At 37.9% G+C, this 23,111-nt stretch overlaps 3 protein-coding genes across 3 annotated transcripts; 2 read left to right on the forward strand and 1 right to left on the reverse strand.

The window, feature by feature from the left end:
- Positions 1-315: 315 nt before the first annotated feature.
- LOC108664323 lies at positions 316-12,692 on the forward strand. Its single transcript, XM_018150895.2, has 16 exons — positions 316-558; positions 4,177-4,337; positions 4,824-5,010; positions 5,427-5,557; positions 5,928-6,035; positions 6,417-6,554; positions 6,701-6,795; positions 7,106-7,217; positions 7,554-7,754; positions 8,473-8,586; positions 9,343-9,485; positions 10,068-10,146; positions 10,653-10,736; positions 11,149-11,233; positions 11,718-11,845; positions 12,555-12,692. Exons 1-16 carry the CDS (start codon positions 423-425, stop codon positions 12,690-12,692), a joined length of 2,040 nt encoding a protein of 679 aa, XP_018006384.1. The 5' UTR covers positions 316-422.
- A 2,074-nt stretch (positions 12,693-14,766) lies between these two features.
- LOC108664328 lies at positions 14,767-16,289 on the forward strand. The gene is made up of 3 exons (XM_018150904.2): positions 14,767-14,903; positions 15,081-15,135; positions 15,366-16,289. The coding sequence occupies exon 3, from the start codon at positions 15,397-15,399 to the stop codon at positions 16,159-16,161; it is 765 nt and encodes a 254-aa protein (XP_018006393.1). The 5' UTR covers positions 14,767-14,903; positions 15,081-15,135; positions 15,366-15,396; the 3' UTR covers positions 16,162-16,289.
- A 3,436-nt stretch (positions 16,290-19,725) lies between these two features.
- Positions 19,726-22,366, reverse strand: LOC108664329 (uncharacterized protein PB18E9.04c). The gene is made up of 3 exons (XM_018150905.2): positions 21,935-22,366; positions 20,712-21,730; positions 19,726-20,305 (listed from the first exon to the last, which is right to left on the reverse strand). Exons 1-3 carry the CDS (start codon positions 22,260-22,262, stop codon positions 20,213-20,215), a joined length of 1,440 nt encoding a protein of 479 aa, XP_018006394.2. The 5' UTR covers positions 22,263-22,366; the 3' UTR covers positions 19,726-20,212.
- Positions 22,367-23,111: the final 745 nt, after the last annotated feature.

Raw genomic sequence — 23,111 nt, forward strand, 5'->3', positions numbered from 1 at the left:
ATTTTTAAATGTCGAAATTACGTAACTATAAATCAGTTTATGCTGTATTTATTTTTATAAAACATATTAAGAATTTTTAACGTAATGGTATATCGCATGGTTAAACTATTACTTCAACCATGGGTATAGCTTATCTACGTTTTTATTGCTTAGTCTGTTTGGAGTGAAAGTAAATAAATAGGTCTAAACCAGAGTACAATTTTCCAGACAGTTTTGCAAGGTTGAATTAAAGATCGCTTCGTTCCGCACTTTGAGTGCTGAATGAAGCGCCTCATATGAAATCGCATTCGCACTCCTGGTGCAGCATGGGTAGGAGGTTGCTGCTGCTGCTCCCATGTTTCAATACTTTTTCTCTGTTGACATGATTAGACTGAAGTGTTATTTTGTAAGCTTCTTCGTTATCGTATAAAAAGTGAGACGCAATGAGAGTCAAGGAAAGATTAACAAACACTCTAGGTTGCTTGATGCAGCCGAATGCTGAAGTTGAAGATGACACCGTACTTATCAAACTACACACTGCATTAGAAACAATATTGAGCAGTTTCGACCATGAATGTGGTAAGAACTTCACAAATTTAATGCATATCATTTTCATATAACTTATACAAGTTCATAAACCTTCACTAATTATATGCTCAAAAATAGTTTATTTAGTTTTCGTTTAGTTTAGTTTACCAAGATTAGATTACCAAGATCACAATTTTTTTCTAAAATAAAAAGTGCGTGATTCATTAGGTACCGTAGCCTACTAGTACTAAACTGACGTCTGACGTGTGAGCAAAGTAGTTAGTAGAATATTGGCTTGTTGGGCAGAAGTTAACCATAAATTGGGCATAGCCTAATGCATAAACTCTTGTAAATCTGACCTATTTTACCTGTTTGACAGTGGAATTAGGAAGAGAAATTATGTCAAGATAATTAGAAGTTTTTATGCATAAGATACTTCCAAAATGTTAAATGTTTTGTTGGTAAATAATTTCAAAATAGGCTATGTTCTTTCTTTAGATTTAAAGATACCTATTCTCCCTAGTCCCTATTCCTATGCATTATGCAATCCTCTCTAATTTTTACATAAAGCTGTAGCCTGTATGCAATGCACATCTGCTGTGATGATCTGCAAAGAACGGGTTCAGCCTCAGGCTGCCTAATTTAGAATATTGGGCAGAAGTTTATGAAAATCATGGTAAAGACAATTGTTTGCAGATAATTTTCTAAAATTGCTGACAACATTTTTTCTTATTCTTCTTTTTTTCTTATTGCCAATTTTCTTATTTTTCAGTGAAGAAATTTTGAAAAATGCCAAAGGAACAGTTGAATTGGCCTGATACACTGGTGCTTTTTTCTGATTTGAGAGCAGCTTCTATTCAATTTTGCACTTTGGCAGGTTACCTGCTGGTGCAAAATTGAACTCAAAAGAGTGTCTGATCAGTCTAAGTCTCCAAGACTCCAAGTCATTTATATATTGGCTTTATTAACTTGACCTTCAATATGCTTAGAAAACTCAACTCATTGTCAATATTAACTCCTAAATCTTTTTCCATTGTCGACTTTGACATCATCACTCTGTTGTTGCAACCGTGTCTTCTCATACTGTAATGGAATTTATCTACTTTTTGAGCCACAATAATAGCTTTCCTTCTATTTTTGAAGCTGCACAATTCCTACTAGATGAATTAGCTCCTATCTAATTGTTAACAAAAGTTCTGGATCTGGATTGAGCTGTATACAATTCCAAAGTATGTGCTAAATATTCCTTAAAAGTTGCAAGGTTTCAATAATTAGTAGGAATTTTCTAATGTTGCTCCCAGACATGGGCAATGCTGCATAAAATCATACAGAAATGTTAAAAATTTTATTTAGGAACTGTTGGGGTAGCCTTTGGGCACAAACTTGAATTACTTTGTTTTTCCTACTCATCAATAATTGATCTCAAATCAAGACATACTATGAAATTAAAAAATTGAATGATGTGTATATATCCAGGCAATATATTTAATTGAAATATAACCATATATTTATTATATAAGGCTGCTGATGTGAAGCTTGCAGTGGACAAGGTTGTTGTAAATGCTCAATGGCATGTTCATGGATATGGTAATATCGCATCAATAATACAGTAATATCGCATCAATAATACGGTAATGTATATGGTAATATATCAATAAAGGAAAGACAAGTAAAAATCACAAAAAATGTCATTTATTCTACCTTTACATCATCTACAATGAAAGAGGAGGACTTCAGAGTACTGTTAGTAATGGATGAGTACACTGCATGCTTTAAATGTTTTAAAATGAAGTTTTATTCCAAGTGTCCCATGTAGCCCCATTCGACGGGGCTACTCGGAACACTCTTTTTTTGCTTCTGGCACCGTACGAATAGCATATGGATTTTTTTTGGAGAAGCCATGTGATAGCCCTTGCAAAGAGCTTTGAAATGAGCCTAAACTTGTTTATGAAATGTAAACATGGTAAGAAGGTATGAATGAAAAATGTTCGAAATCATCCCAAGTAGCCCCAGTTGACGGTATAAGTAAATAAAAACCAGGTTGTTGAACAATAATTTAGTGCAGACAATAATGCTCCCAAGATCTCCATGTTCTTTAGTCAGCAAATTGTTGAAATCATAAAATATTTGTGGCCACTCCTCTTTAAAGCTAATATACGTACTGTCAAATGGGCTAATAAGGGACAGTTTTGAGCATTTTTTGTTAATACCTTATTACCATGAAGCATTTCATAAACAAGTTTGGGCTCATTTTACAGCTCCTTGCGAGGGCTATTGCATGGCATCTTTAAAAAAATACCAAATGCTATTCGCAAGAGGCAAAATAAAAGTGTCCCAAATTACCCCTGGGAACAGGGTAATCTGGGGCACTTGATATAAAACTTAATTTTAAAATGTTTGAAGCATGCAGAGTGTACTCATCTATTACTAACAGTAATATAAAGTCCTTCATTTTCTTTGTAGATGATGTAGATGTGTAATAACTAATATTTTCTGTGGATTTTACTTGTTTTTCCTTTATTGAAAAGATATTATCATATCCATATATTACTGTATTGTTGATGTGATATTAACATATCCATGAACATGCCATTGAGCATTTACAACAACCTTGTCCACTGCAAGCTTCATATCGGCACTGTATAGCACTTTTCTGTATCTGTAAGCTTGCAGGACGGCTTGTAATTTCACTCCATTTTAATTGGGTCACATGAATTCACTACAAAAAAAAAAGATATTAAAAACATACTCGAAACAGAAAGGAATATTCCAGTGACAATCATCATATTTTTCTGAGAAATAAATCATAGTTTAGGTTAATTACTTTTCATTTTATGTTGCCCAGTGCACAATTCTATCTGACATTCTTTGCACAATTTTGTGATGGCCGATGATGCATTAATTTTTCATTACGTGAATTTTTCTAGCTGAGCGAGGTAAGTATAATCAAAATTTTTTTGTTGTTTATTGATTTTTTATTAATTGGAGCCTTTGTTAATCAAGGTTCTACAGTGAATGCATTTTTAGGGGTGTCTCTTGTTACCCCGGGGAGGTGTCCCTTATTACCCTGTCCTGCTGAAATGGCTGCCATTTTTTATAATGAGATATGTGAATTCTGTCAATCACATTAATAAGCCAACACCTGTGTGCAGCTTTTATGTAAGCAAAATTTTATGACATGGCAAATGTTTTTTTTCTACACACCTTAGCAGAGGTACATTTCCAAAATCTCACTTTTCACACTTTTTTTCAGAAATTTTTTAGAGGTAATAAATATATGATTTCTTAAATTACTTCATGCTACATAAATAGTAAAAATGTTTAACTTTATGCCACTATTTCTAGTTTTGCAATATTTTGATTAGTTTAGCTGCTACAACATAGGTAATTTCTATGAAATGTGTGACGACTGTCCCGTTTTACCCCGCCCGTCCCTTATTACCTTATTTGATGGTAACTGATTCATTATAAATAAGTTCAGGAATATACTTCACGCATGAAAAATTATTTTGCAAACTCTTGAGAAAATTGTTAATATGTATATAACTGGATAGTTCTTCATTTATTTTGATAATTTCTGTGTCAGCTCTTCCATATTTTTTTGAATGCAAAAAGTTGGAACTGTTGCTCATATAATTAAGAAAAACTATTATTTTATCTTTATTTAAGGTTTAAAATGGTGCCAGGCAACTAGCCTGCTGGACTTCATCAGCTGGAGCTTCTCCCACCACCAGAGTGGTTGCAATGCTGCCACTCTGGCCTTGGCTCTCAAGTGCACTGCGTCCATGGCCAAAAATGAACTGGGCTTCAAAGCTCTTGAAGAATCAAAGGCAAGCTTTCAATGTATAAGAAGGACTTATTTCCCTTATAATTCCCCGTTTAAACTTGTGAATTGAATATTATTGAACTGTCATGCACACCAAAATTTTTAAATGCCTACAGGGGCCATACTTTCAAAACTTGCTAAGTGAACGTAAGTACTACCTACGCTCTGTTTTCTTGTCTATGATTGGTGGATTTTGCTCAAAAAGCCGTCAATGATTGGCTGATGAACTTACGATCTCTTAAATTGTTTTGAAAGTATAGGCCCAGCAATTTCTCTTGAGTATTCTTGGTAAAAGTGAACCTTTCTCTCATAAGATGTTTGTTGTATATTCACTTTAAGCAGAGAGGTACGTATTACTTCAACTAAATAAACTTAATAAAACTTAACTGTAACTGAAATAAGAGATATTACTTTAACTTATAAAAAGATACTACAATCATTTCTCAGTTATCATTGTTAACACAAGAAATTTATACTTATTCTTATGCAGATAATAGAGGGTTTGTTGAGGCTTATTCCATCATCACAAGAAAACAATGGTGCCCCCAACAGCCTGCATGATGGCGCCCCGAGCCCTGTCATTGACCACAAACACATTCCAAACTTAAACACAATGAACAGCTCAGTTCTTCATGCCCTCCTCACTGTTGTACTGGAAATGCTTGAGAACCAAGCAGGTGAATATGGTGACATTTTTATTCCTATTATTTTCTACATATTCATGTGTTCTAAATCTAAATTAATATTGTAAAATTTTATGTTGACTACCTTGTAACATGGTTTGGATTCACAGTTTACAATTAAATTAATCAAAATTCATAAGTTCAACTTGTTAAACATGAGTGTCATTGGATTAAATTGAACAAAATATAACAACTCATGTCAAAAAACATCAGTGTCTTGAGTATTTGATCTAATGTTCATAATTGTTCATTACAGGTCATTCATGGGTCTTTTTTCTCACAACTTGAGGGACAAGTATTTGATCTAACATTCATAATTGTTCATTTGTTGTTTCAGGTCATTCATGGGTCATTTCTCACACCGTGAGAGACAAGTATTTAATCTAATGTTCATAATTGTTCATTTTCAGGTCATTCATGGATCATTTCTCACAACTTGAGGGACAAGTTGCTGCTCCCCAGTCTGTCATATCCCAGCGTCTTCGTGCAGCGTGCAGCATCTGCTGCCCTCACAATATTACTGAGGTCTTCTCAATATCAGGTTATATATCTGAGTATCTGAGACACTTTCATAATAAATCGTTAATGATATACCTACTGTAGTAATTTTCAAACAAGTAATTTTTCAGCTTCAAATCTGACAGTTTCAAATGTGCAGAAGGATATCGACTATTAATGTGGTCTCAACCACTCGAGTTATTGCACGAGTAGTTTGTTAAACCAGTACATTTGTTATGTTAAATAGGCTGTTACTGAGCAGTTTATTCAACCTGTACATTTGTTTAATTTGTTATGTTAAATAGGCTGCTATGCCTGATTTCCTATTCAATGCTCTTCATGACATTTAATTCATTGATGCACTTAATTTTTATTGGCAACAATTATATTGTTGATGTTATTTTTTTTTTCAGTGCGAAGGGACAATTGCTGCGCTGACTGCGGCACATACTTCGGGGGCTTTGCATTTGAAATCTTCAGAATTTCTAAATTTTTATGTCAAAGTTCTTGATGACATTCCTGTAAGTCTTATTAGCTTTTTTATTTCAATGCTCCTAAAATATACTAGTAACCTTCTAGGTTATTGATATTTTAAATTTCATAAAGCTAAAATCCCTAAATTTGGGTATATTAATAAAATAACTTGAGTGTAAGTTTTTAAAAAAATCTGATTTAGGCAATCTAATTGTTGAATTTAGCTTGAATATAACTGAAGGGAGATGCAGCTAAAAATTTCAAAAAGATTTTAGTAATTTTTGCGGTTGTAAAGATCATCTATACGTTATTCATCATTATTTGGATGTTGACTGTGTAGTATGTTGCAATCTTACGGTAATACGTAGCTTCTTCACCATCTATTTCTTTTATATAGCAACGCTAAGTTTTTTATCTCTGCCTTACAGTTTGGAGAGTGTGAAGCTTGGCTGCTTGAGGCAGTTTCTAGCCTGCGTTTGGATATAACAAAACATACCATCCCTGCTTCTAACCTCTCTGGCGAACAGAAGACGTTTGACCTTAAATTTCTACAGTTAGTCCATGAGGTTTGTATCAACGACTTGACCTCGTGAAATTTTATAACAAATTCTCATTCTCACATGTGCTTGAAATTTTCAAATCATTTACTGTTATAATCATTATTTATTTAATGAGATATAATTAGCTTCAATGTTGTTTTGTTGTGTGGCAGCACGTGGGCCGAGTACCGCATGGTGATGATGCTGACCACAGTCTAGGTTCTTTCTTAAAACTTGTCGTCACGAGAGGAAAAGCTCTTTCTCCAAGGTAAGGTTTGCCAAAAAAATCTACAGGTGCAAGTATCATTATTGTAAATTTGATTGTATTACCATCAACTTCGCTGGTATCATGATTGAAGCTAATGTGACGTTGGCAGTATAAATAATTACGGTTTTCTTGGAACGCTGTAGCCTGCAGTATGATTGCCAATATTTCAGTAGAATGAGACTAAATAAATATTTCCTGATCTTATTCTTCCTCTCATTTTGGTAAATGGCTTTATGTCATCCCCTTCCACTTGATGTTTTATTTAGTGTGGTACCTATCATCTTTTCACTGAAGTTCGCATTCATTACAGCTGCTGGGTTCGCACCCTGAAACTCACCGGCAGATGGCACAACGCTCTAGCCCAGCGCGGTCACAACACGCAGCTCTGTGACGCGTTCGCCTGCCTCACTCTCCATGTCTTGGTTAGTTTCGTTATCTAACTTATTCCTTTGACAATCAACGGTTCATTGACTTCTAGGGCTATTTCAATGTGAATCTTTTTTATAGAGAAAGAGCCATCTTAATTAAAATGAGAATCAGCTTCACCAGAAGGCAAGATTGTCTGCGCTATCTAAAACCCGTTCATGTAGATTGCTTCATAAACCTCTTTATTGCTTAGTCATTTTGGTGGTGGCCAACTTGACTTGACTCAGTCCTAATTTTGTTACAAATTGATGCGTTTCTTAAAATTGATGTTATTTAATTTACTTGAATCAACAAATATCTTCTTTCAATTTGTGCCCTCTTTAACTTTTCAGCTTCTGCCTGTGCTGAGAGTTTTAGAAAATACCGAGAGCTTTGAAAACTCAACAATTATTGAAGACTCAAGAAGTTTTGTTAATGGAGAAAGTAATGACGACTTGGACAGCTGCAGCTCGGCACACACCAAGTCCGTCATGAGGCTGCTGAGGTCCTGCGACAGCTCCTCCTGTGCCCAGGAGGAGCTCCGAACTCTCCATGTGAGTCGCCTTCAGGAACACATTAGCTATATGGGCTGTACTATTGAAAAAAATATAACACAGTACTCACTGCAGTGAGTGACAGAGAGCGCATTTTCTCGTCGACGAAAACTTGAGGTCATGGACTGACGGACAGACAGACAGACGAACATGTGAGCACAATTGTGCATTTTTTCCATAAATGAGAAAATGCGCTAAAAAGTTTTAAGTTTGTAACTCCGTCTTCACTGACGGCTTTTCAAGCTAAATCCTCTCAGACGAGCAATTGGCCGCTACGTGAACTTCGGCCACATTGTATACCTGAGCGAGTTTTGATAGCAAGGCCCAACGATTTGTATTGAAACACGCCTTCCACTGTTGCTACTTCTCAGGTTCAGTAAAATCAGCTTGGAAAATGCTGGCTTACAGCTGAAGTTTTCATGTCTAAAAATTTTCTGTCGACACCAGTAGTAGTGATGCCATGGTTTTTTTCTATAGATTCGTGATTTATTTCACCTGATATATGCACAAGTATGAGTGATGGCATGAGGTTTTTTCTATATATTCGTCATTTATTTCATTCAATATACCCAATATACCGTAGTTCTTGTTAAGCTCCTAGTTTGTGATGAATGAATAGATTGGCTGTTTGGCAATGTGTCTGTTGCAATATCCACGTATTCTACCGGAGTTTAAAGGCCTCATAATTTGTTGTAATACAAAGCTGTATTTATCACAGAGTTGGATCAAACAAGAAGAAAAGACCGTCACCGACGACGCTGGAGTTTGGAGCTCAGCTTCTGCGTTCAGATTGCGCCTTGCAGCGTCTGCCTTACCAAACATTTCTTCCCAGGTGCGGGATTTTTTGTGTGTCTGTTATGTAAGCTCAGTAAATTCATGGATTTGTCGATATTAGCTGCCTACACGGAGAAAATATCATCTCGATAGGTTTGCGTTATTCTAGCAAATTACCTTGCACATACATAGCAGGATGAATGTGCTATCGATACTGTGAAGTTTCAATGCAAATTTTCTGACGTTAATACTGTTTAAATGGCAATGAAGTAAATGCCCTTCTTAGTGAAGATATTATATAGTTCCTGCTCGCAACTGCTCTTGTGTTTGAAAAATTATTTTTTTTTCACAGAAGCATAGATATGAAGTTTAAACTCCAAAAATGCAGACTTTCAGCCATTTTTTCATATTTCATTGCTTGATCTGAAGCAGGAAGAATAAAGTTAAAAATCGAAATCATAAGCCATTGGATGTCACTTTTTGCTTTATTAATGCACCTATACCAATCTTCATGAAATGCACGGTTATGCACCTATACCAATCATCCTTAAATGCAACTATACCAATCTTCCTTAAATGCATCTATACTCATCTTCCTGATATGCACCTATACCAATCTTCCTGATATGTACCTATACCAATCTGATAGACAAAACCATGCTCCTTAATGCCACTTAGGAACTGAAGTAAACCTTAATGCCACTGAGGAACTGAAGTAAACCTTAATGCCACTGAGGAACTGAAGTAAACCTTAATGCCAATTATGAACTGAAGTGAAGGTTTTTCTTCCTTTTAATTCCTTTGTTTGTTGCAGGAATGTATAGATCGCCTGGCGAGGCTAGGAGTCGCCTCTCTAAGGTCCCTGGACCGCTGCGCTGTCATAGCAGGTGTCGCTGTGGCGCCTGACGAAGGCGCGGTGCTGGCGAGCGTGGCTCTTATACGCGCGCTTGTTAAAAAGTTTGTACAAATGCGGGGACTGAAGTGAAATGAAGCCATGATGGCCGTTTGCTGATATAGCGTATATGTACATAACTGAGTAATTACCTGAATTTGTACAGTATGTACAAAAAGTTGGTACAAATGCGGGGACTGAAGTGAAATGAAGCCATAATGGCCGTTTGCTGATATAGCTCGCAAACTATTACTGTATATGTAGTACATAACTGAGTAATTACCTGAATTTATACAGTATTTACAAAAAGTTGGTACAAATGCGAAGACTGAAATGAAATGAAGCCATGATGGCCGTTTGCTGATATAGCTTACAACTATTACTGTATATGTAGTACATAACTGAGTAATAACCTGAATTTATACAGTATGTTCAGTTGAGTATCTATATCATGAGAGTGCTCATGAAGTAGTCAATACCTATTATAATTTGTTGGTAGTTACATATCACCATATGTTGGTAGTTACATATCACAATTTGTCACTAGTCACAATCACCATTTGCCACTAGTAGCACAATTTTAATATGTTTCAGTACATATTTACATTATTTGTTATATTGATATTATGATCAGTTGTTTCCTGCAGACATATGGAGCTCGTTGAGCTTGCTACCGTCATGCCGCTCTTCAGCAACATCTTCCTCCGTCCATCCAACACTAGACAGGTGACCCGTCTGGGCCCATGCCTCCCTAGTTACCTTTTAGCTAGCAAATTATGCAGTAGTTTTAATCAATAATTAGTTTACCGATTTTTATCTGTCTTTCGTCATGTCGTTCGACTTTGCCAATAAAGTTTTGTTATGGATTGAGACTAAAGATTACCATGATTTGAAAAACGAAAAATTTCTAATTGAGAAATATTTGATCACTCAAACACGGATTGTCTGCTGTTTTTGTTTCTTGCTGATATTGTCATTTGTGAGAAATTATTAGAGGGTCGGTCGAGACCTGCAAGGTCATTTTCATGGCGTAATTCCTGCAGTTATTTGGTGAAGTAAAAGCAAATGCCAACAGTCAAGTAACGTGGCCCGGACACTCGTCAACTCATTTAAATTCTAACAAAAATGTCCTTTATGGGTAACGAGTATTTATAACTTGATCCGTTTGTTTGCTCGTTGTCAATTAAACAGCACAACTTGTCAATTAATGCCTGTTGACGTTCTGTTGTCAGCGCGCCGTCGCCATCTTGGACTGTCTGCTGCAGTTCATGTCAGAGTCCGAAGACCTGCTCCCTGATGCGGCCTGCGTCAGGAATGTAAGTCGAGTGACCGCTTCTTCTTAATTATTCCGAGGCAAATATTTTTCATTATTAATACGGCGAATATTTTGTAAAGATTAACTTACATAAATAAAGTTAAGAAATCATATATTTACTTCCTCTAAAAAATAAAGTGAAATTCCATCAGAAAATATTATTTTTGACGCCTATCAATGAGCATCGACTATTCTAAACTCAGTTTCTTCCTGCTTGTTTTGATACTCGTGAGATTGTGCACAGCCGATCTAAGTGTACTGAATATTCTTTACCTTTTACTACTGCATAAGAACCACGGGAACATATTGCAATCTTTGACGACATACTGGAACTTTTTCATATTATTAACAATTTTTTACAAGGCCATAAGTTGAGGTGACCAGCTTCCTGTAAATACTCATACATGCTGCAGATGGTGGAGGTTGGCTTGTGTCACGCAGCGTGGGAGGTGCGAGATTCTGCTCTTCGATTGCTCTTCCCTGCTCTTCCTTACCAGAGTGAGGACAATGTGTTGAAAGAGCAGGAATATGGAGTCATTTAACCTTTAAGTTATGGGTTGAAAGAGTAGAAGTGTTGAGTTGAATTTAACCTTGCTTGAAGTTATGGGTTGAATGAGCAAAAATGCTGAGTTCTTTAACCTTCATGTTAGGGAGTTTCGCTTGCGTACAATAATGTCAGGTGCTGGCGTAACATAGTATTGTGTGGCTAACCATATTTAGTACAATTACTCTTCAATATGTGTAACTCACGCCATTCAGCTACGCAATGGAAAGTGAAGCATTGCCGCCTGTCTTAGCACAGCATGAACTAACTTTATTATTCCTATAAATCTTAATTATCTTTGTGAACTAAATATAATAATTATAGCAAAAGATGTTCTCATGTTTTACTTATACGATATAAACTACTCTAAAATTCAAAATGTCAAGGAAACGCCTGCTCGGTTATGTTAATCATCGTTGACGCATTGAATTATTGCAGAGTACCGCACGGAGTTGTTCTCAGGCTGCATACAGCGCAGTACGGAAGCACTGCTGGACTGCACGGAGAGCTTCGTGCAGTGTACGGCTGCTCAGCTGCTGATGGAGGCTAAGGACTACGACATGGAGGTAAGCGTAGTGCTACCACTTTTTCCTTCTTGCATATGACATCTTTAAAATCTACATATGGTCAAGTTGAAATTTACCTATATTCATCTAGTAATAGAGGACATTATATAGTTACACGTAATAGGTAGATAACTTTGTTATGCCTCAGGCTGGTGTCGCTTCCTTCATTTGCTCTTGTCTGTTCTCCATGATGTATTCGTTTCTATTAACGAATCCTAAATATCCACGAACATGTAATATTACTACAGGTCTCAGTGCTCTTCGATAGCTACGATCATGTGATCTTCCTACGGCTATCAATGCTCGTTAATATACCCGAACATTTAATATTCGTACGATCATGTAATATTCATAGGAACATGTAATGCTCGTAGAATCATGTAATATTCATACAATCGTGTAATTAATATTTGTAATAACATGTACTATTCGTTGGATCATGTAATATTCATACATTCGTGTAATTAATATTCGTAATAACATGTACTATTCGTAGGATCATGTAATATTCATACAATCATGTAATTAATATTTGTAATAACATGTACTATTCGTACAATCATGTAATATTCGTACGATTATTTAATATTCGTACGATCATTTAATATTCATACAATCATGTAATATTCGTACGATCATGTAATATTCGTACGATCATGTAATATTCGTACGATCATGTAATATTCGCAGTAACATGCAATATCCCCAGGGGTGGGACTGGGTCGCGGCGCACGACTGGTGCATGCGCGTGTGCTGCAGTAGCGCCGTCCTCGAGGGCTGCGACGACGACGCTGTTGTGGCCGCTGCGCTGCGTCTGCTGGGCGCTATCCACTGCCGCAGCATGTAAGATTCCCCTCTTTATATGTTTAAATTTACTATTTTAGCGCATTTTCTCATTTATGGAAAAATGCACTAATGTGCTCGCCATGTCCTTATGTCTGTCTGTCCGTCCATCCGTCTGTCCGTCCGTCCGTGACCTCAAGTCTTCGTCGACGAGAAAATGCGCTCTCTGTCGCTCACTGCAGTGAATACTGAGTTGAATTTTTTAATATAAAATGCATTCGGTATAAATTTAGACGAGAACAGCTACTTACAATTTTTACGAACTCTTCACAAATCACTTTTCCTGTTAAGTTTGTGTACTTACATACATTAAAATACGATTTTTCAAGTGTACGAATATTTATTTCCCCCCACTGTATATACAGTGTACTGAATATTCTTTACGTTGTACTACTTGACGTTTACAGAAGAACCACGGGAAAATATTGCAATATTTGATGACATACTGGAACTTTTTCATATTATTAACAATTTTTACAAGAATATGAGTTGAGGAACGTGACCAGCTTCCTTTAAATACTCATATATGCTGCAGATGGTGTAGGTTGGCTTGTGTCACGCTTTAAATACGCGTATATTTAATACTCATATTTATTTATTTATTTATATTCATTACTCATATATTTAAATACTCATATATGCTGCAGATGGTGGAGGTTGGCTTGTGTCACGCAGCGTGGGAGGTGCGAGATTCTGCTCTCCGATTGCTCTTCCCTGCTCTACCTTACCAGAGTGAGGACAATGGGTTGAAAGAGCAGTTTTGAGTTATTTACCTTCAAGTTATGGGTTGTAAGAGCAGATGTATTGAGTTTTTTTACCCTTCAAGTTATGGGTTGAAAGAGCAGGAATATGGAGTTATTTAACCTTCAAGTTATGCAATGAAAGAGCAGAAATATGGAGCTATTTGTCCTTCAGGTTATGGGTTGAAAGAGCAGAATTATTGAGTTATTTCCCCTTCAAGTTATGGGTTGAAAGAGCAGAAGTATTGAGTTATTTACCCTTCAAGTTATGGGTTGAAAGAGCAGAAGTATCGAGTTATTTTCCCTTCAAGTTATGGGTTAACAGAGAAGGAACATTAAGCTATTTATGCTTCATGTTTAGGAGTTTCCTTTGAGTACAAAAATATCAGGTGCTGGCGTAACGTAGTATTGTGCCGCCAGTCTTAGCACTGCGTGAATTAACTATATTGTTCCTACAAATCCTAATTATCTTGGTGGACTAAATATAGTAATAATTATAGCAAAAGATGTTCTCATGTTCTATATATTCAATGTAAACTACCCTAAAATTTGAAATGTTAAGGTAACGCCTGCCCGGTCATGATAATCATCATTGATGCATTCAATCTTTGCAGAGTACCGCAGGGAGTTGTTCTCAGGCTGCATACAGCGCAGTACAGAAGCACTGCTGGACTGCACGGAGAGCTTCGTGCAGTGTACGGCTGCTCAGCTGCTGATGGAGGCTATATGTATGTCTGTCTGTCTGTCCGTCCGTGACCTCAAGTCTTCGTCGACGAGAAAATGCGCTCTCTGTCACTCACTGCAGTGAGTACTGAGTTACATTTTTTAATATAAAATGCATTCTGTAAAAATTTAAATGAGAACAGCTGCTTACAATTTTTACGAACTCTTCACATCAGTTGCTGGTGAGAATCATCCATCATTTTACGTCAAATAATCAATTGTAAATGCTTTTATTCATTCCAATAATATTTATGTTTCATAGAAATCAAAGGAGAAAATCCGTTGTTTGTTACAAACGCATTCGCTATTGAAATTAGTGTTTCTTAGGAAAATTTTGATTTAAAAAAAGCTAAGAAGATGGATGGTATCATAAATTTCGTTATTATTGCTTGGTTGAAGGAAATTCCCCTTTTCGTTAAAACGCTATTTCTTGTGAGAATATCAGTTTTACACTTTTCATCGTACTGTCACTTTTCACTTTTCTTTATACTTGCCTCTAATATGCAACGCTCAAGAAGTTTTCACAGTTCGTTCGATGATATCATACTCTGAGCTATAGAAATTTCAGTATAGGGTAAACAAAGTTTTAACAATATTGTACAATTGCAGCTGTCTGTATAGGGGAAAGCGAACGGCAGCCTGTCTGTCCACTGCCCTTCACCACGCCCAGCACTTCTGCAGCGTTGACAGCGACAACATCAGACTCGCTGCCTTCGAGTACCTTGAAGCTCACATAAACAGCGCTTCTGTTGGTGAGTTCAAGCTTATTTGTCACTGTCGAACTAACAACTCACTTCAAACGCAGTCAAATTTGAATTGTTTACCACTTAGATATATTGTTGAAAGTGAACTAAACTTCTCACGTCATGTCAGTTTTAATATTGAAGCTTATAATCCATAGTTTGTAAGGCATCCCAAATACATTCCAGGAGCTGTAAAGGGCAGCGCGCAGAATGTCAGGCCCTCCAGCACAGCTATTAACTGGTCAGTGATTGATTATTGAATATCAACTGGTTTTAAAATAAGGGATTCCTATGGATAGGATCTAATTATTGAATGAAATAATTATCATTTTATTTAGAGGAAAACATTCTAAAGTTGACAAAGCAAGTCCTCTGAAAAATGTTATTTAAACACAAATGAAGAAAATTCTCGATCTATAAAATTTGACAAATTTTTGGCAATGTTAAAGCAAATTGGTATGATTTTTACAGTTTCTGCTCGGACGGAAGCGTCTGGTGTATAATGCAGTGCAGCACTGATGCCGTGACATCCATACGAAGAGAAGCATTACGCTTAACTCACTCGTTAAGGGATATTCTTATTAGCCATAATAAGGATACTGAGCAAACGGCAAAACGCGTCAAAATAGAAGAGTCAGCAACTTCTACCGGCCCAGGCTTGGCCGTTCCTCCCACCAGCAGCAATGAAGCGAGTGTTGTACTGGAGAGCTCAACAGCAATTGTTGGTAGCGGAACCAAGGCGGTGGGTGAACATCTCCGTGAAACTGATGCATGCAGCGTGGGGTTGGTGCAATGCAAGATAAACCAACTGAATAACAATTCGACCAGTGACGATGCTGGTCACCAATTGCTGGTATCGTGTCGGACAAATGCCGAGGTTGAAAGAACCCTTGATGACCGTATTGAAGACAGCAGGCAAAATGATGATAATGGCACGCTGACGAACGCCGCGGCCTCCAGCGAAGTGGATGCCATCCTTGAAGCGGTGCTGGATTATCCCGACCGTCTCACACTTAGCGCTCTGTGCCGGACACGCGATGTCGTTTCGTTGCTGCCAAGCGACCGTCCGCAAACTCCAGCGGTGAGCGTCGAGAAATTTCTTCACTTCAGTGAAAATTTGGCAACCGCGGAGAGTGACGCCGAGCGAGCGAACCGTGAAGTTCTGGAACTTCTGGAAGACATAGAACTTCAGGTGCGGCGGCGAAAGATAGAGAAAGTTGAACTTGAATACAGCGAGCCAACTCACCTTACAATGGACTGTTACTAGTAAACAACTTCTGACTGGAATTATCGGTGCGTTGTCTGCTGATTAAATATGTACATTAGACAGTCTGATGATTATTTCAATTTATTTGTTAACCGTGTTTCATACTTACAATTTTTATTGGCATTTAATATGTAAAGAATGATGTTCACAGGATATAATAATTAGTAAATCTGATCAAAATTTATTTTAATGCTTAGTATAAACGATTATATAAATAAGTATATCTTCAGCCATCCCCCTTTGACCGATCAGCTGTCCGAAAGTTCCTAGCGATGTTATTTGTTGCACTCATTTAGTTGAAAAAATTAGACAATAAGCGGGCTACTGTGAAGTATTAATATTCATTTTTGAGTGAGAGATCATCAACTTGCCACCACTCACCAGCACCTGCCACCGCTCACCAACACCTGCCACCAATTACCAGCAACCTGCCAATACTAAGGGTACGCACACAGTGAAAGCAGGTTTGCCCGCGCGGGCAACCTGCTCCAACCTGCCACAAGAATGAACATAGGGTAATAATGTAAGTGTTCACAGTGAAAACCTGTACGAATAGGCTTCTGTATTCTATGGTTTCAGGAGCCAGCCTGAGCAGGTAACCAGCACGCTGGCAACCTGCTTTCACTGTGTGCGTACTGCGTACCCTAATGCACCACCACTCATCTGCTACCAGCAACCTGCCACGGCTACCTGATTGCACGTATAAACACAATTCACGATACGAAAAGAAATGCGTTTAATCGACGACCTTCATTTTAATTAACTTCCCCACGCAGCCTGCACTAAAATTATCCAAGAGTTAAGACACCCGGACAAAAATGAGAGCTTCAAACATACACGTTGCCATGAAATATAGATAAATCGACCAAAGTATTACTTAATGTAGCTAAGCTGTCAAATCTGTACAAGAATACATGCACCAGCACATGGAATTATTAGCCTTTTAGAATCTTACCAATAAATAATAGTTACATACTCTGCTTTTCATTTGTATGATCACTAATACAATATAATACATTTTCTTGAAATCTCTTCCTCTTGTTCTAATTTCGCCTAACAAATGTTGTAACAAAGAATACTAAGCTTGTATGTTCCGATCGAGAAACGCGTTCAGAGAATATTCTGACCACTTTATCTCGACGTTGTATTGCTAGACTTCAAAACAAATTAATAGTTTCGGCTGGAAGCGATCCACAAAAAAATTTTTTGCTATTAGAAGTTATTAGTCCTCATAAAATAATGAGCATCAGCCTAACGGCGAGATGAAAAGTTGAACCTTCACATTGACTGCACAAAATAATTCCGAGAAAATAAATTACGAGAATTTCAAAGTCCCAAGTCCCTGCTTCTTAACACTTATGAAGGGCGTAAGTCACCTGTTCACTAGTACATTATCTGGTAAAGTTATCTATTTGTGCTGTGCTCGGCTTCTTCAGTCAATCCGTACCTATATTCCTCTAATGTTTCATGCACGAATCCTAATTCTAATATCACCAGGACAGAGAAACCCTTCAGGACGCTCTAGCCTTCTACAAAATTAAATTAGATTTCGCTACAAAAATTTGGGCCTGAAAGTCGCATAGTTTTTTATTCTTTATTACGGAGAGCACCAATTTCCTAGGAACTGCTTGCTATAAGCTGCGTTAAATTTTGAAGTAACTTAATATTGTTCTGAATTTATGCGCAGAACGAAAGCTTGATGAACATATTTAATATAATCTTATATTAAAATTTATCGCTCGGCCGGGGCTCTCGTTAAAACGACCATTGCGACAAATATTCAGAGAAACAATGTCAACACTCACCATCTTGACAGTGTCAACAATCATCATCTTGACAGTGTCAACACTCACCATCTTGACAGTGTTAACACTCATCATCTTGACAGTGTCAACAATCATTATCTTGACAGTGTCAACAATCACCATCTTGACAGTGTCAACAATCATCATCATCATCTTGACAGTGTCAACACTCACCATCTTGACAGTGTCAACAATCATCATCTTGACAGTGTCAACACTCACCATCTTGGCAGTGTCAACACTCATCATCTTGACAGTGTCAACACTCACCATCTTGACACTGCCAACACTCATCATCTTGACAGTTTCAACACTCACCATCTTGACAGTGTCAACACTCATCATCTTGACAGTGTCAACACTCACCATCTTGACTGTGTCAACACTCATCATCTTGACTGTGTCAACATTCACCATCTCGTCAGTGTCAACACTCACCATCTTGACAGTGTCAATACCCACCATCTTGACAGTGTCAACACTCATCATCCTGATAGTGCCAACACTAATCATGTTGACAGTTATTTGGCAACTGAGAATACATTAGATCCACTCAAATGTTGATTATTTTTAGTAGACATATTTGAAAAAATTGTGTGTGTTTAATTAGCATTTGACCTTCGTGTCGAATACATGAATTTATACAGTAAATAAAATTTCACTTTAGTCTGCCGAAACCTTGCTTACGACACAAGCTGAAGTCATCTCAGTCACACGATCTTAGGAACTGCACGCTTTCTGGTCGTAGTGAACCGCAAGAGCGATACGACAATTACCTGAAACTCAAGTCATTACAAATACATAAACGTTAATTACCACCACATAACAGTTATGTACATCATCAGCAAATTATCATCATTTTTGGTGATTCTATGAATGTACTCAAAATTCTGTACAGCGCCTCTTGTATGTACAACCGCTGACGGTGTCAGAGCAACCGTCCCGCTGGATCGCGTTAAGGGAAAGCTTGGCCTCCAAGTTGCACCGAAACAAATATTAAAATTTGTGATTTCAAGTGAATTGCGACTAATAAACGAGCGTCAACATTAAACTGCCTGCAGAAAATTTAGCAAAAAGCAGCTTAAATGATGGATGAAGTTAACATAATACCGTATTCTAATATATCTGCCTCAACCCTGAGATGTCTCCGCACGCTTCGGGTTAAGAATTTTCCCGTTACGACTGAAATTTACGAACTTCCTACAGAAAACGAGTGTGATGTAGCACTTCCTACAGCAAACAAGTGTGATGTAGCACTTCCTACAGAAAACGAGTGTGATGTAGCACTTCCTACAGCAAATGAGTGTGATGTAGCACTTCCTACAGCAAACGAGTGTGATGTAGCAGTTAGCACTTCCTACAGCAAACAAGTGTGATGTAGCACTTCCTACAGCAAACAAGTGTGATGTAGCACTTCATACAGAAATTCAATCTTTTACTTTTTTACATTATCTGATGATTCAACAAATCTGAACAATCTTTGGAGGAAGAGCCGAACTGAACGCTCAAATGTGCGCTGATAGCAAACCGATTCATAAGTAGCTAAGAAAGTAATTACAATAAAAAATTGTGCATCTTCAACTCGAAATTGATAGCGTTTCCGGTAAATATTTTAATGTTCCTTTAGGACTTTTGTATTTCTCAAATACTGGACGCAAATCATAAAGAGATTCATGAATGACTTACTTATCCAGTTTTATACTTTTATATAAATAGACACTGTTGAATTTACTGTACGAATTTCTTTTTTTTTTGGGAGAGAGAAAATGAAGAACTTGTCAGGAAAACGCTAAACTCAAACCATCAAAAAACACATCATTTTCAGCAAAGAAATGATACCAAAATATTTCGAATTCCTCTCCGGAAAAAAAAGTTCTGGCCGATGGAACGCTCTGTTAACGCGTCGAAATTATTTGTAATATTTCCCGTTACCCTCGAGTATATGCTTACAAGCACTGCAATGGTCCTGAGTAATTAATGAGCTATTTACTGCAAAATTTGCATTACCTACACAATGTACTTTCATACTCTACGGCTCAATTATTTCTCACAATAGCAGTAACGAACCTACTGAATACTCTCATCGATACTGAACTAATCAACCAAGTACATGGTTGGTAATTATAGCATAATGTGTCCACAGCTAGGCATTTTTTGATCCATAACGATTAATAGTAGTAATATAATGCTTAACAGTTCACAGTATAATTCCTATCGTTACTTTAATTGGAGTAGCAAGTGGCACATCACTCCTGGCGACGTAGCTTGCTGGGGGGTAGAGGAGGCGCCGGGGCAGACACTCCTTTGGGTGGCAAGCTCGGTGGGGGTTTGCTGGCGCTCTGCGATCACACATCAAACGAAACGCACACTTAAAATAACCATAATTACAAAGAAACATACTCGTATAAAGTTTTTGTTATAACGGCAAGAAATTAGTAGCTATTCAGTTCTTGAGAATAACAATAAAACTTGTTCATAAATAAGCAAGTTGAATTAGTCTTGGCTTAGTAATATGATTTCTGAAACAGCCTTGAAGAAGAAAAGATATACAGCATCTTGCACTTTTACATATCAAATAATATGTAAAGAGAATATTACTTTCGTGAAAGATCATTCCCAATTACCACCGAGCGCCACAATCTCATCTGCTTTCGTTCGCCATCAAAACGATTTTTAGAAATCGTAATATATTTCAAGACAATACATTATTAATGAAGATGTTTTATTGCTTAATTAAAAACTCACGCTTGGTCTAGCTGGGACTTGTTCAAGTTTGGCCCCTCTGGGCGGCAGCGCTGGTCGCGCGGGACTGCCGGGCACGAGTAGGGGGCTGTCGCTGCTGCAAGTTGACATTTGTCTACTGCAGGAAAACTGAGAGGAAGACGAAGATGAACTCGAAGACCGGCGCCGCATGTCATCTACGGAAGCAGGTCCTTCTGCGTCTTCTATAGGAGCCTCCGTTCGATCAAATTCCTCTTCACCAGCGCACGGTGGACAGTCCGCGGCCTGAGACATCACTGGGTCGCCGCATACTGGGATGAAATAGCGGGCAGGAGAAGAAGCAGAAGACACGGTCAGGTGCTGAGAAGAAGAAAGGGTTCGAGAGGGAGAAGCCTTTCGGCGAGCAGGTGAATTGCTAGGATACATTAAAGGTTGATGCCTGGGAGAATCGGAGGATTGGAGGTCAGTGGTGCCTGCGATTGTGTTGGTGACATGAGCGGAGCTGCGGTGAGGAGATGACACCTCGCTTGTGGCTGTGAGCAAGGGAGACGTCATGGTGGAACGATGAGGACTAACTGATGTCAGCGATGAGCAAAAGGAATGGGAAGGAGATGTTGACGAGATTGGACTTGCAGAATTCAATTGATGAGACGGTGATAGAGTGGTTGACAATGTATTTGTAGCAGAAGAATAAGGAGAAGAACAAGTTAAGTCTTTGGGTTTGGGAGCCGCAGCGTCTGTGATAGGTGGACTGGGTGCAAGTTTTCGAGGTGGACTCATGTCGTTCAGAGAAGAGTCTGGCAGGAATGAACTCAATTCTTTTATTCTACTGTCATCCAGCGGTAGCTCAGTGGCACAAGATTTCGTTCTAATATCTTCTCTCTCTCTACGTAGTGGTCGCTCGACCCTACAGTGCAATTTGGAGTGTCTAGATCTACTGCGTGGAGAGACAGGCGCAGGAATTTTAGGTATGTCGGACGCTTTCGATCGAGGAAACTTTCGCAAGCATGTCAAGTTTTTCGATTCAGATTCCGCTCCTTTCCCTGAAAGAAAAATTTATTTTATGTCACTACGGTTATGATTATACTCCTAAATCCAAGAATATGAAAACAATGTTAAAAAAACTTTTGTATCATTTTACCAAAACGTGTTATTTTACAGCGAGTTCGAAGTTGCGTTAATAGTAATAGGTCTGACTCAGAATAATAACTAAAAAACGCAAGACATTCCATGGTATGAAAACTCACATGAAGTGCCGATGACGACGTTAGCAAAAATTGGTTCTTCGGGAGAATTGGGCATTGGTTGTGGTGAGGATATCTTTGTACCGCTGAAACCTGCACCAGGTTGAGGGTGGCAGTTGGACACGGAGATGTAGGGCGGTGGTAGCTCATCGTCGTTACTCTGCACAGGCGATACACTTGCCGGCGAGATCTCGCCCTGGACGCGTGTGCAAGGCTGGGGATGATGGGCTTTAAAATCTGTGTACGGAGGACATGGAGCGACGGGGCGGTTGAGGGGCGGCCAGTAGCAGTGAGTGGGCTCGTCGTCGCTGCTGTCATTGCTTTGGCTCATTCTTCGCTCACGAGGATTGAACACTGTCGGGATCTGCTCTAGAGGATGTAAGCCTGAGATGCTTCGGGTCAGAGGAATTCTGCTGGAACTCCTCCTCCACCGATGGTTCTGTGATGAAAGAAAATTGCTGATGTAGGAATTTCTATTGAAATGTACGAAATATTTGAACTTGTTTAACACTATGGATTGAAACGTGAAATCGATAAATTTATCTCGAAACTATTTATTCTGAATAAACAACCAACAGCACACGCATATGCTTTGAAGCTATACTCCATGGATCATATGGCTCATTCTCCAATGTTATCCGGTGCTTCTATACCAGTTCATCCTAACAATTTAAAAATGTATATAAAGTCAAAGTGAAAACTCAACTGTTTTTAACGTATTTTTTAGGGTGGTTATTCAAATAACCTTGAGAGTAACCTAAGCAATGCTTGCAAACTAACTGGATAAATTGAACAAGATGTCTGGCATCTCACACAAATTGCAAGTTGCATAAAAATTGCACGTCTTACTGATCAGGAAATTAACAAATTCGAAAATCGCATCCATATAAATTTCAACCACCCTACTTCACTCTCTTATACACATCTAGATGTGTATAAGAGACAGAATGTCATGCGTCTGGCTCGTTATTAATAATCGAATAAANTTTAAATAAAGATTGTATAAGACACTTTTAGATAAAGATTGTATAAGACAATTTTAAATAAAGATTGTATAAGACACTTTTAAATAAAGATTGTGTAAGACACCATTAAATAAAGAATATATAAAATATACAAATAAGATACCGTAGAAAAATTCATACGCGATATAGGTCGGGTTTTAAAAAAAAATTTAATG

This window comes from Hyalella azteca, unplaced genomic scaffold (assembly GCF_000764305.2).
Source record: "Hyalella azteca isolate HAZT.00-mixed unplaced genomic scaffold, Hazt_2.0.2 contig17640, whole genome shotgun sequence".
Classification (NCBI taxonomy): Eukaryota; Metazoa; Arthropoda; class Malacostraca; order Amphipoda; family Hyalellidae; genus Hyalella; species Hyalella azteca.

What these genes read in the sequence shown, in the direction of transcription:
- LOC108664328 (XM_018150904.2), top strand. Translation starts at nt 15,397, where the DNA reads ATGCAGTGCAGCACTGATGCCGTGACATCCATACGAAGAGAAGCATTA.
- LOC108664323 (XM_018150895.2), top strand. Translation starts at nt 423, where the DNA reads ATGAGAGTCAAGGAAAGATTAACAAACACTCTAGGTTGCTTGATGCAG. An exon ending in AGGAGCTCCGAACTCTCCAT is followed by an intron (nt 7,755 to 8,472) that starts GTGAGTCGCCTT and finishes TATTTATCACAG; the next exon opens with AGTTGGATCAAACAAGAAGA. An exon ending in TACCAAACATTTCTTCCCAG is followed by an intron (nt 8,587 to 9,342) that starts GTGCGGGATTTT and finishes TGTTTGTTGCAG; the next exon opens with GAATGTATAGATCGCCTGGC.
- LOC108664329 (XM_018150905.2), bottom strand. Translation starts at nt 22,262, where the DNA reads ATGAGCCAAAGCAATGACAGCAGCGACGACGAGCCCACTCACTGCTAC. An exon ending in CGTCGTCATCGGCACTTCAT is followed by an intron (nt 21,731 to 21,934) that starts GTGAGTTTTCAT and finishes TTTTTCTTTCAG; the next exon opens with GGAAAGGAGCGGAATCTGAA. An exon ending in AAGTCCCAGCTAGACCAAGC is followed by an intron (nt 20,306 to 20,711) that starts GTGAGTTTTTAA and finishes GTGTGATCGCAG; the next exon opens with AGCGCCAGCAAACCCCCACC.